General features: G+C 38.9%; 1 protein-coding gene across 5 annotated transcripts in view; it reads right to left on the reverse strand.

Annotated features, from left to right (window-relative positions):
- LOC130916860 (multiple epidermal growth factor-like domains protein 11) overlaps positions 1–13,804 on the reverse strand; it is a 345,443-nt gene that overhangs the window by 286,505 nt on the left and 45,134 nt on the right. For 4 of the 5 annotated variants that reach the window (XM_057837935.1, XM_057837926.1, XM_057837915.1 and 1 more), the window contains exons 2-3: positions 9,267–9,391; positions 5,396–5,497 (exon numbers count right to left, since the gene is read on the reverse strand). In XM_057837935.1, the coding sequence (XP_057693918.1) occupies positions 5,396–5,497; positions 9,267–9,379 (215 nt within the window). In that variant the 5' untranslated portion in view covers positions 9,380–9,391. The remainder of the gene's footprint in view (positions 1–5,395; positions 5,498–9,266; positions 9,392–13,804) is intronic. The other variant, XM_057837918.1, reaches the window with a different exon arrangement.

The raw sequence follows: 13,804 nt of genomic DNA on the forward strand, positions 1-13,804 counted from the left end.
GATTTTTGTGCATCTAGTGTAAAATCTGAGACTTTCATAGCCATTTTAAATTGTGTTATACTTATGTATAAAAGAATCGGGATTTTATAAGGGAATGACTTTGAATTTTTTTATGCCGCTGCTCATGGAGACTCATATATAACTAGATTGGGGGCCTGTTTTAGTTTTAGGTCAGTAGCAACTTTGGTTTTGTAAATATTTGAACGTGATGTTTTTGAAACTAGGCCACCTACGAATCGGCCCCGTTTCCCGCGTCATGTTATCAGGTTATGAAGTCTATGGGTGATTGTAGGTTCCGCTGTGTAAATACACACACCGGCACGTGACATAACAGCTGCTAGAAAATAATGTTTAGCCACGCTGTTGAATTGGCCAGGTGTCTTCGAAAGTCGTGCAGCCTGGGCAGGTAAAATCAGCTTTTCTTCAGTGAATACAGAAAATATTTAACAGAGGGTGACAGGTCGTTTCTTCATATGCTATATCATAATAGTTTTAAAAAATGTGATTTTTATAATGCGACCAGGGGTCGCGTTAACCGAATATTTTCCGTCGTTGACCGGTTTTTTAAAACGGTGACGGAAAAAACTGAAGTCCATCCGTCATTTTGACAGGTTGCAATTCACACCCCAGACCACAGGGTGGCGAGTGAGCATATTTATTAGCTATCGTCTCTCTTGATGAATGACGTCGTTGGCCTTACTCGGAAAAATGTCAAGGCAACTGAGTGTTTGCCTGGCACGGCCAGACTGTTCTCCCTGTATTTTTCAAACACTGAGAGAAAAGTCTGGGACACAGCCTCTCGAGTAGGTACAAAATCAATCGACAAATCAGATTTGTTTATTTACGTGACGTGTTCTTCACGAGCAACGTCACTCTTGTGCGCCGAAAGTCGTCTCTACAACAACACGGATGGCGGGAGAGCCGAGAATATGTTCCAATCTGCGGTAAATTCAGTTTTAAATGAGCTAAAACACATCGACACGAGACATTGACAACAGTCTGTCTCGTGCTAGCCATGTTGAATAAACTCCGTTCTCCTCGTATGTTTACTTCCGCGCGCAAGTCCCTCGTCCTGCCCTCGTTGCTTTGCTAACGGCACGTCTGCCCGTGGCTGATTGGTGCACTCCGCTGTCTGTTTGCCTCTTGTTAAGCTTGTTTGGACAGAATATTAATTAAAAATGAATGAAAACTAAATACTATTGAATATGTCATTATTATCATTTTAAAAATGTAAGTGACGGGTAAAAATAGATTATGACCGGATTTTTATGACACTGTCAGTCAAAAGGACAGACAACGAAAAAGTCTAGCGCAACCTCTGAATGCGACATATTTCCTCTTTAACGAGAAACTTCGCTCAGCTTCATTGCCGCAAGGACTCGGCCCACTTGCCTGGCTCTCGATCAATTCCACTTGTTGCCCCAGAAAACAATTAACATTATTCGAAGGAGTACGCAAAATTGTAATAGCCTTGTAAAGAGCTTTACTAGTTTCGGCGAGAATGGAATAGTTTTTTGTTGTTGTTGTGATCTACAGTTCCACACAAATATAGATCAAGATCTCTTTTGGGTTAGCAACTGGAGGTGTGAGACCCATTTTTCGAGTGTCCCAAACTTCCAAGAAAGCGCATTTGTCATGGTTTCAACGGCCGTGACGTCCACCGAACCGAATGTTACGACGACACTTGCACCTGATCTGCACCTGTCAAACAAAATTTCTCGAGCCGAGGGGTTCATAGAAAATTTTGGAAGATGTTTGCGTACTTGTGAAAAGGGACCATATTTTATTTCCGCCTGGTGGTAAAAACAAAACAAAACAAAAAATCATCGGGAAATAATGACATTTAAAAAAAAAAAAAACTAATTAAATAAAAAATGAGTTGTATACATCTGGTCCATACGTACTGTAATTGCTCATGCTCTTACCAAAGCAATGCAACCAAGTTTAGTAAAAAAAGTTAAAGTGGCGAATCAAATGCAAAGAGAGTATTCAGAATTAAGCTCCATTAAAAATCTCACGCATTGACTGCTGGCCAAAAGTATTGGCACCAATGCAATTCCGTCAGATAATGCTCAATTTGCCCCAGAAAATGATTACAAATGCTTTGGTAGTAATATCTTCATTTATTTTGCTTGCAATGAAAAAACCACAAAAGAAAATGGAAAAAAAAAAAATCATCATTTGACACAAAACTCCAAAACTGGACCGGAAAAAAGTATTGGCGCCCTTTAAAAAAAAATCATGTGATTCTTCTCGAATTTGTGTAATTAACACCACCTGTCACTTACTTGCGGCACATAACAGGTGGTGGCAATAACTAAATCACACTTGCAGCCAGTTAAAATGGATTACAGTTGACTCAACCTCTGCCCTTATCCTTGTGTGTACCACATTGAGTATGGAGAAAAGGAAGAAGACCAAAGAACTGTCTAAGGACTTGAGAAGCAAAATTGTGAGGAAGCATGGGCAATCTCAAGGCTACAAGTCCATCTCCAGAGACCTGGATGTTCCTGTGTCTACCGTGCGCAGTGTCATCAATAAGTGTAAAGCCCATGGCACTGTGGCTAACCTCCCTAGATGTGGACGGAAAATAAAAATTGACAAGACTAGCATCCAAACAAGTTCAAGCTGTCCTGCAGTCTGAGGGTACAACAATGTCAACCCGTACTATCTGTCGGCATCTGAATGGAATGGGACTCTATGGTAGTATACCCAGGAAGACCCCACTTCTGACCCACTTCTATTTAAAAAAAAAAGGCAGGCAGGAGTTTACCTGAGAAAGCCAAAAACGTTTTGAAATAATGTTTTCTGGTCAGATGAGACAAAAGTAGAGTTTTTTTGGGACAAGGCATCAACATAGAGTTTACAGGGAAAAAAGTGAAGCCTTCAAAGAAAAGAACACGGTCGCCACAGTCAAACATGGCGGAGGTTCCCTTATGTTTAGGGGTTGCTTTGGCACTGGACTGCTTGACCGTGTGCATGGCATTATGAAGTCTGAAGACTACCAACAATTTTGGAGCAGAATGTAGGGGCCTAGTGTGAGAAAGCTGGGTCTCCTTCAGAGGTCATGGGTCTTCCAGCAGGACAATGACACAAAACACACTTCAAAAAGCACTAGAAAATGGTTTGAGAGAAAGCACTGGAGACTATTCTTGTCCGGCCCATTTTTTGAGTTTTGTGTAGAATGATCATGATTTTATTTGTTTTTCATTGTCTTTTGTGTTTTTTCATTGCAAGCAAAATAAATGAAGATATTACGAGCAAAGCATTTGTAATTCTAATCATTTTCTGGGAGAAATTGAGCATTACCTGACAGAATTGCAGGGGTGCCAATACTTTTGGCCTGCACTGTATATGATACACTCGTCCATCTTTAAAAAAAAAAAAAAAAAAAATGAAAATGACTTAAATGATCGAGTTTCTCCTCCCCGCTCAAGTTTTTTGAATTTTTAACCCTCTTAAGTTCAATGACTCAGCTTTTAGCTGAAGGAGCTTAACTGGTGGCTATAAAGCTTAATGTGATCATTAAAGCCAATATGCTGACAGTCCTTCATGAAAATGACCACATCAGACATAGCTCAACTGCCAAGTGTTAGGTAGACAGTGAATGTCTACTTTTCACATTCTCTTATAGCCCTACATAACCATACTGTAAATACAGCATCAAGCAACAGGAGGGATCTGGGAGCCTCTTATTATGTGTCGTTACTTGATGAGCCACGCTAATGCTGAAAGATTAGGTCATCAGGTTATTTTGTATCAGTCCTTCTCAAATAGTAAGGCGCGCCAGGGGCGTGCATGTGACCTCGGGGAACATACTTTTTTGCCATACTAGAAAGAAGTGTAATTGCACATCCACTCAGTGGGTGGCAGTGGCGCTCTCATTTTCAGGTTGTGCGCAGTATATTTTAATCAAACAAGAGCACGCAGCAAAGAGCAGCAGACAGTAAACCAGCGAACACTGTTAGCATCATATAACGTGATATGCCAAGTTACTCAATACAAAATAACCCCAAATAATAGTAAAGGAGCTGATATTGCATGCAGCAAAATAAAATGTCAGTGACATTGTCGTGTTTTTTTGTGTGTGTTTTTTTCCAGTCAAATTGTTTGGCATATTGTACTCTGAGTTAATGTTGCTAATCAATTTGAATTTATTATAATTTCTTGATTTCATTAAAAATTATTTTTCAGTATCAAATGGTCAAAAAATGTACCTTGAGTGTATGCAGATTGGATGTGACTTTTTAACAATTGAGGCAAATTATGCGCTTTAAGTCTTATCTGTTGCAAACAAAACAATGTTAATAAAGTTATACTTTATTGTAAGTTGATAGATGTAATGTAAGAAGCTCGGTTTTATATCATGATGAACACATAGTATGTTACACATCACTCACATTTTCTGCATGAACTGCCGAAATATATATAAGTACCAGGACCTAAATAATTGTACAAAATTTTTAAATACAGTGGTACTTCTACATACGAAGTTAATTCATTCCAGGAGCTTGTTTGTAAGTCAAAATGGTCGTATGTCGAGCAGGATTTTCCCATAAGAATGCATTATAATTCCATTACAGTAATTCGTTCCACAACCCAAAAACCTACATTAAATCTTTGATAAATACTGCTGTAACTATTGCAAATAGCAATTACAATGAGCAGAACTAATGTATTATGAATAAAAATCAGAATAACAATAATATAATAATAGCAGTAATAATAATAGCAATAATAATAATAGTCATAATACCTTTAAAAATGTAATGAATCGGGTTCTAATGTGGCGGGCCCTTTTTTTTTCTGTACCTGAACGCACCGCGGAGCTGACATGACGTGAGCAAGAGAGCGCTATTTTACTTTCTTTTTTGATCCTGCCGTCAACAGCAGCGGACAGTAGGCGAGTTGATGGAATAAACAATTAGAAACCTGACGAAGCTGGCGATTTCTTTGGCAATGTTACCGCAATAAGAATTGTCACCTTAACTTATAAAGACTGGCGAACGGAGGAGGACCGCCGGCCGAGATCGACATTCTACGGCCCTATTGTCGACCCAGTTCATGAATGAACACACCATGCTTATATTTTGCCATCATCTTCATTCCAATGGTAAACCTCACCTTTTCTTTTTTTTTCTGCACCTGCACTGACCTTTTTGGATCCAGTGTTAATTTCTCTCACAAGAAAATCAGCCGTGTGTCCGTCTTCGGCAAAACAAAGAAACTGCGGCGCAGTCGTAAGTAGTCAAATTTCGAGCATGTCGTCGGATGTAGAAACAAATGGCGAGTCAAATTTTACGTCAGATGTCGAAAAGATCGTGTGTCGAAGCGATCGTATGTCGAGGTACCACTGTATGTCTGAAAAGTAAAAACTTCCTGAAAATGTTCATACCTGTGTCTTGTGCATTTGAACCAGTTGAGAATGTCTGTGCAGCGGGTATAGTAGACCTGGTCGAATGGATGAGCATAAGACTCTTGTACGGTCACCGCGTAACTACAAAGTCAGAAAATACAGAACGTTAGAGAGAAAATACACATTTCTCCAAAAATAGAAATGCTGTTCATTATCAGATGATTAAAAGCGAAGCCTACATTTTAAATGCAAAGTATTTTGAAGTTTTACAAAGAAAGTACACTTTAAAGACACTGGAAAGAAAAAGAAAAATTTATCAAAAAGTAAGAAGATTGCTCGTTGTATTTAAAAAAAAAAAAAAAATTCTCCTTTTAAAACTGTCCTTGCAAAAGAAACTATAGGCAATGGATACATGCATACATACAGTGCCTTGCAAAAGTATTCGGCCCCCTTGAACCTTGCAACCTTTCGCCACATTTCAGGCTTCAAACATAGATAAAGATATAAAATTTTAATTTTTGTCAAGAATCAACAACAAGTGGGATACAATCGTGAAGTGGAACAAAATTTATTGGATAATTTAAACTTTTTTAACAAATAAAAAACTGAAAAGTGGGGCGTGCAATATTATTCGGCCCCCTTGCGTTAATACTTTGTAGCGCCACCTTTTGCTCCAATTAAAGCTTTAAGTCGCTTGGGGTATGTTTCTATCAGTTTTGCACATCGAGAGACTGACATTCTTGCCCATTCTTCCTTGCAAAACAGCTCGAGCTCAGTGAGGTTGGATGGAGAGTGTTTGTGAACAGCAGTCTTCAGCTCTTTCCACAGATTCTCGATTGGATTCAGGTCTGGACTTTGACTTGGCCATTCTAACACCTGGATACGTTTATTTTTTAACCATTCCATTGTAAATTTGGCTTTATGTTTTGGATCATTGTCCTGTTGGAAGATAAATCTCCGTCCCAGTCTCAGGTCTTGTGCAGATACCAACAGGTTTTCTTCCAGAATGTTCCTGTATTTGGCTGCATCCATCTTCCCGTCAATTTTAACCATCTTCCCTGTCCCTGCTGAAGAAAAGCAGGCCCAAACCATGATGCTGCCACAACCATGTTTGACAGTGGGAATGGTGTGTTCAGGGTGATGAGCTGTGTTGCTTTTACGCCAAACATATCGTTTTGCATTGTGGCCAAAAAGTTCAATTTTGGTTTCATCTGACCAGAGCACCTTCTTCCACATGTTTGGTGTGTCTCCCAGGTGGCTTGTGGCAAACTTTAAACGAGACTTGTTATGGATATCTTTGAGAAATGGCTTTCTTCTTGCCACTCTTCCATAAAGGCCAGATTTGTGCAGTGTACGACTGATTGTTGTCCTATGGACAGACTCTCCCACCTCAGCTGTAGATCTCTGCAGTTCATCCAGAGTGATCATGGGCCTCTTGGCTGCATCTCTGATCAGTTTTCTCCTTGTTTGAGAAGAAAGTTTGGAAGGACGGCCGGGTCTTGGTAGATTTGCAGTGGTCTGATGCTCCTTCCATTTCAATATGATGGCTTGCACAGTGCTCCTTGAGATGTTTAAAGCTTGGGAAATCTTTTTGTATCCAAATCCGGCTTTAAACTTCTCCACAACAGTATCTCGGACCTGCCTGGTGTGTTCCTTGGTTTTCATAATGCTCTCTGAACTTTAAACAGAACCCTGAGACTATCACAGAGCAGGTGCATTTATACGGAGACTTGATTACACACAGGTGGATTCTATTTATCATCATCGGTCATTTAGGACAACATTGGATCATTCAGAGATCTTCACTGAACTTCTGAAGTGAGTTTGCTGCACTGAAAGTAAAGGGGCCGAATAATATTGCACGCCCCACTTTTCAGTTTTTTATTTGTTAAAAAAGTTTAAATTATCCAATAAATGTTGTTCCATTTCACGATTGTGTCCCACTTGTTGTTGATTCTTGACAAAAAAATTACATTTCATATCTTTATGTTTGAAGCCTGAAATGTGGCGAAAGGTTGCAAGATTCAAGGGGGCCGAATACTTTTGCAAGGCACTGCACGATGATGATTTTAATTATAATGATGTTTAGTATTATTTTTGTCAACTACTGTACTGCTGTGGCTGCAACACATGCTCTCTGCTTCTGGCCTGTTGCTAAACAGTACGTGTAGGATGGCACAATTACGTAAACGCATACAACTACCGTTCAAAAGTTGGGGGTCACCCAGACAATTTTGTGTTTTCCTTCAAAAGTTACACTTTTTTTTTTTCAAAAGAGTTTCAAAGTGAATAGAAAGTACAGTCAATACAGGTTGGAAATATATAAACAAGGTTGTTGTATTTCCTTGTAACAAAAAATTCCGTGTCAGCCCTTCTGCCTTCAGCAACTGTAATATAATTTGTAATTTCACTTTTCTTTTGGTCATTCAAGTGGCCGGCGTATCAATCTTACACCTCACATCAACACAGGCTGACAGGTTGTTATAATTTTGTCCATGAATGATGAACAAATTGATAAGAACAAACATCGAGTATGTTTGGATGAAAGTACAGCGATGAACCTACCGGCATGTTGGCCGCCTGAGACGCCCCCTATACGGGCAGAAGAGCACTTCTTTTGGGTACAAAGACAGAGGATTGGGGTGAAATCCACGTTTTCATGCAAAACTGTGGCATTTTAACCCAAAACATTGCAGTCTGAGGTGAACTGATAACCCTGAAATGCACAGATGTTCGAACTGTATAAGTGCTTTGGGAGATAGCCTTTTGGCGAGTTCAATCATTTTATCTTTCACATTTAATTTTTTTTTTTGTAGTAATTTTCTGTCATAAATAATATGAAAACACTGATAACCAGTGATATTTTGCATTACGGTGCTCTCCGAAAAATTTTAATATCAAGTAAAAGTTGTTTTATTTTGGCAATTTAACATAATAGATTAAACCAACAAAATTGAATATGTCAATTTGCATGTCATGGCTAATCCCAAGCAGTTCCTCGTAACTATTCCGATGCTGAAGATTTTTCAGCTTATTATAACCACAAGCCTAAAAAAAAAAAAATAATAATACTATGAAAAGCTTCAGTATTGTACTTACTTGCCACACTGAGTCTTTAAAAAGTCAGTCCAATACAGTATATAAAATAAAATTATTGCGAGTACCCCAAAAATAAAATGGTAACGCCACACAGAACCCATGCTTGAGCTCAGAACTGTCAGAGGACATGCTAACCTCTCTTCTTCCGTGCCTCCCTTTTTTCAAGTTTATGTTTAATTTATCTTTACAAGTGTAAAGTAAAACTCTTTTCTTGTTTCTAATGAAGTTTAAATCTTTATGTAAGGTAAGCACATTGATCGACTCCTGTGCTAATAAGATTATTAAAATTTTAAATGTATAATTTATGCATTTTAAAAAATGACACTAATAGGTTTACTATTGACGGCATGCGATTAATCACGATTAAAAAATTTAATCGCTTGAGAGCACAATTATTATTACAATCTTTCAATACGGTAGGCCATGATATAAAGTGTGCCGGTCTTTAGCATGAAACTACCGGGCTGAAAATGAGTCCCACTCCGGCCCTGGGTGAAACTAATCATGAGGTGTGCTTTCTGCAAATTACACAGTGAGGAAATCGATGACAGTATCTACACACTCAATGCAAAATTTGCACTGTGATTTGCACACCAGCACCAATGGTGAGACTACTGAAGCGGTCACATTAGCATCATTGTGGATTTACAGTCTCAGTCTGTCCTTAAGAGTAAACTTTTTTCATTTTTTTGGCTTGATTACTGACAAACCTGTCCACTGAGATTTGTTACAGCGATCCATTAGTTCACTGCATTATTTTAATTGGTATTATTTCATTTGTACTGTACAGTCGAGAGTTCTAAAACCTGACCTCTCCCAGTGGCTGCACACGTTGGGATCATCTGGGTTCAGGGAAGTCACAAGAGAGATGAGGTTGAACCACAGCAGCACTTGAGAGTAGACGCCACAGGCCCCCATTTTCATTCTCCCTCTGTCCTTTGGGAAAAAGAAAATGAAGATCAGGAAAAGAGTACATACGAGTTCAGAGTTGTCCGGTGATACCATACACAACTTACATACTGTGGTACCTCAACATACAATCGCTTCGACACACGATCCTTTCGACATCCGATGTAAAATGTGACTCAGCATTTGTCTCGACATATGACAACATGCTCAAAATTCGACGATTTATGATAGTGTCGCAATTTCGTTCCTTTCCCGCAAGACGAACGCACGCCGGACTTTCTTGTGGGAGAAATCAACATGGGTTCCAAGAAGGTTAGTGCAGGTGGTGAAAAAAAAAGGAGGAAGGTGACGCTTACCATTGAAATTTAGAAGGAAATGATAGAGTGTGCGAGGTGTGCCTGTCAGTGAACTTGCTCGACAACACGGCCGGAATATTTCTATGATCTCGACGGCCCTCCGACCTCTGTTCCCCTGTCTTTAGAAGTTAAGGTTACAATTATTATTATTATTATCATAACATCTGCAAGAAAGTCGCAAGGTTCGTAAGTTTTTAATAATTTATTTTAGAGCTTGTGCAATGCAACACAGCTACTGTCCGCCATATCCGACGCCAACAACAACATGAAAAAAGAGTAAAATCTTCCCCTTCTACCGCACTTCTCTCTCATCAGTCACACAGTGTGTTCGGGGTCAGCATCCAAAAGACAACCGCCATATTAGAACCTGATTCGTTACATTATTATTATTATGATTTGTATTTATGATTTATTTGTTTTGCTATGTGTAGTTACTGTAATTGTACCCGCAGTATTTATGAAGGATTTAGCGTAGGTTTTTGGGCTGTGGAACAAATTCATTGAATTATAATGTATTCTTATGGGAAAATTCCGCTCGACATACAACCATTTCGATTTAGAAACCAGCTTCTGGAACGAATTAAATTCGTATGTAGAGGTACCACTGTACTAAACAACATTTGGAAAGCACACAGTAGGACAATTAAACATGACTATGATTACAGTGATAAAATCATGATTACGTTCATAATCTTAGGGTCAGGAAGAGAAATGACTTTTTCTTCTTTTCATCAATCCATCCATTCATTGTTCATCATTGTTCACCCAGGTCTCAAAGTACTTCATGTAACCTCTCTAGACAGACAGTGCCGTGTTTTACATTGGTGCAGTATATTGATCAAATGCATTCCTTGGCATGTTTTCATGTTGCTGGGTGATGATCAATGCATACCATTTCCAATATTACCGCTGTATTTTTGGTGGCGGTATCTATTTCGAAATATCACGGGAAACATCACTACAAACAGACACACGTCGACAACAACTCGGAAGAGCAAGAGGAAGACATTGATAGTTGAGTAGAATAATAATTAGTTGAGTTTAGGCTAAGAAAAATGGAACCACTGACGTTAGATCTGTGAGGCTGACAAGGTAACCAGTCACCCATTGTGCCTCTGATTACACACAAATATGTATATACAAGTTACATACAGGGGTATGAAAAAGTATCTGAACTTTTTGGAATTTCTCACATTTCTGCATGAAATCACCATCAAATGTGATCTGATCTTTGTAAAAATCACACAGATGAAAAAACAGTGTCTGCTTTAACTAAAACCACCCAAACATTTATAGGTTTTCATATTTCAATGAAGGATAATATGCAAATAATGACAGAAGGAGGAAAATTAAGTAAGTGAACCATCACTTTTAATAATTTTTGGCCCCTCCTTTGGCAGCTACTGTATATCTCCAACCAGACGCTTCCTGTAGCTACAGATCAGTCAGTGGGGGGTAAGTGAACCCTCTGCCTAAAGAGACTTAAAGAGCAATTGAAACCTATTTTTACCAAACAATTTAAGTCAGGTGTGTGCCCAATCACCGATGAGTGGTTGAAAGCTGCCCTGCCCACTATAAAACACACACCTGGTAAAAATTGTCTTGATGAGAAGCATTGTCTGATGTGCAACATGGCTCGGTCAAAAGAGCTGTCTGAAGACCTGTGATCAAGGATTGTTGATTTGTATAAAGCTGGGAAAGTATACAAAACCATCTCTAAAAGTCTGGATGTTCAGCAATCGACAGTCAGAGAAGTTGTCTACAAATGGAGAGACTTTGGCACTGTTGCTTCTCTTCCAAAGAGTGACCATCCACCAAGGATGACGCCAAGAGTTCAGCGCAGAATACTCAGACAGTTAAAAAAAAAAAAAAAAAAAGAACGCTAGAGTTTCTGCTAAAGACTTACAGAAATCACTGGCAAAGTTCAATATCTGTGTCCACACATCAACTATAAGTAAAACTATGGCCAAGAATGGTGTTCAGGGGAGGACTCCATGGAGGAAGCCACTGCTGTCTAAAAAAAAAAAAAAACATTATTGCATGTTTAATGTTCGCATAAAGGCACTTGGACACTCCACAGACGTTTTGGGAAAATATTTAATGCACTGATGAAACCAAAGTTGAATTGTTTGGGAGTAATACACAACATTATGTGTGGAGGAAAAATGGAACAGCTCACCAACATTAACATCTCATTCCCACCGTGAAGCATGGTGGAGGGAGCATCATGATTTGGGGCTGTTTTGCTACCTCAGGGTCTGAACAACTTGCAATCATTAATGGAAGAATGAATTGACAAGTTCATAAGGATGTTTTACATGAAACCTGACGCTGCCTGTTAGACAGTTGACGTTAAAAAGAGGATGGATGCTGCAACAAGACAATGATCGCAAACACAGAAGAAAAGCAACTTCAGAATGGTTGCAGAAGAACAAAAACACATTCTGCAGTGGCTAAGTCAAAATCTAGACTCGAACCCCATAGCGATGCTGTGGCATGACCTAAAGACAGCAATTCATGCCAAATGGCACAGGAATCTGACTGAACTACAGCAGTTTTGTAGAGAAGAATGGACCAAGATTATTCCTAATCAATGTACCAGACTGATCTGTAGCTACAGGAAGCGTCTGGTTGGAGATATACAGTAGCTACCAAAGGAGGGGCCAAAAATTATTAAAAGTGACGGTTCACTTACTTAATTTTCCTCCTTCTGTCATTATTTGCATATTATCCTTCATTGAAATATGAAAACCTATAAATGTTTGGGTGGTTTTAGTTAAAGCAGACACTGTTTTTTCATCTGTGTGATTTTAACAAAGATCAGATCGGATTTAATGGTGATTTTATGCAGAAATGTGAGGAATTCCAAAAGGTTCCGATACTTTTTCATACCACTGTACATTATAAAGACCAACGTGACTGCAGTCTCTAAAAACAAACCATTAAAATGTGTAATAGCAATATCTGAACCAGAGGCTTTAATGAATCCTAAACCAACACTCGTTTCATTAACAATGCTAATCCACTGTTTTTCCCAAAATGTGCCACCAAAGAGCCACTAAGATCTTAATGTAATGTCTAGCTGCCAGAGCCTGGCTAAACGCCGAGCTTTATTAAGGAACTGAAAGCTTCATTGACCAATTCACTCCCCTGTGGCACCTATGTGGTCCATAATGATGGACAACACCATTTTGCTGACAGAGCAGGCTTACTCGATGGCCTCTCCAGGCTCTTTGGTATACACAAAATTGTCATGCGGCTTCCTGTGACTCGAATGGGCTAAAGCAGATGAAGAACAGATCTAGACAATGTTTTAAAGGTACTACAAAATTGGGTCAACATTCAACAGTCAAGAACACATTGTTTTTTAGCAACAGCCACAAAAGATACAAGAGAATTGATTAATACATAAAATGGTTCATCAAAGACATTTTACCCTACTTCCAATCTTTGGAGAGGTAAATTCTAAATTAACCAACAGTGCTGTCAAGCAGGTATATTTCACACTCACGCTGGGAGTGATTGCATCCTAAATATATATCAGACTATAATATTTTACAACAACAATTCATAATAAAACTTTTTTCCATAGAACACCAAAGCAGTTTGACCCCAAAAAATGGAACTCACATCCGAATAACAGACACACCGCACACACACACTAATTCCACTACAGCCACTGTTGACATATGTCATATGTCAGGTTCGGGATTGACCTATCATATCAAGTTTTTAAGATTTTAGAGTAGCAGCATGTTATCACTGCCTTTTTTGTAAATACACACCAAAAGGCCATGGCAATATGGTATAGACTAGGGATGTTCCAATCCGATTACATGATCCGAAATCAGGCCGATCGCACCATTTTTGAGAGGATCGGAATAGGGTAAAACGATCAGGCTTTAAATTAAAAATATATATTTATGTTTTTCTGCTTTATGTTCGTACAGTGCCAGAGCTTCTCACCCTACCTCCTGCTAAGCAATGCAACAAACTGTGCAGCTTATGTTTGGTACTTAAAGTTAACGATGATTGACAGTTTTGTAGCTTTGATCTTGCCAGAGAAGCTTGATAGCTCTCCGAT

Source organism: Corythoichthys intestinalis, chromosome 1 (genome assembly GCF_030265065.1).
Source record: "Corythoichthys intestinalis isolate RoL2023-P3 chromosome 1, ASM3026506v1, whole genome shotgun sequence".
In the NCBI taxonomy this organism is placed as follows: domain Eukaryota; kingdom Metazoa; phylum Chordata; class Actinopteri; order Syngnathiformes; family Syngnathidae; genus Corythoichthys; species Corythoichthys intestinalis.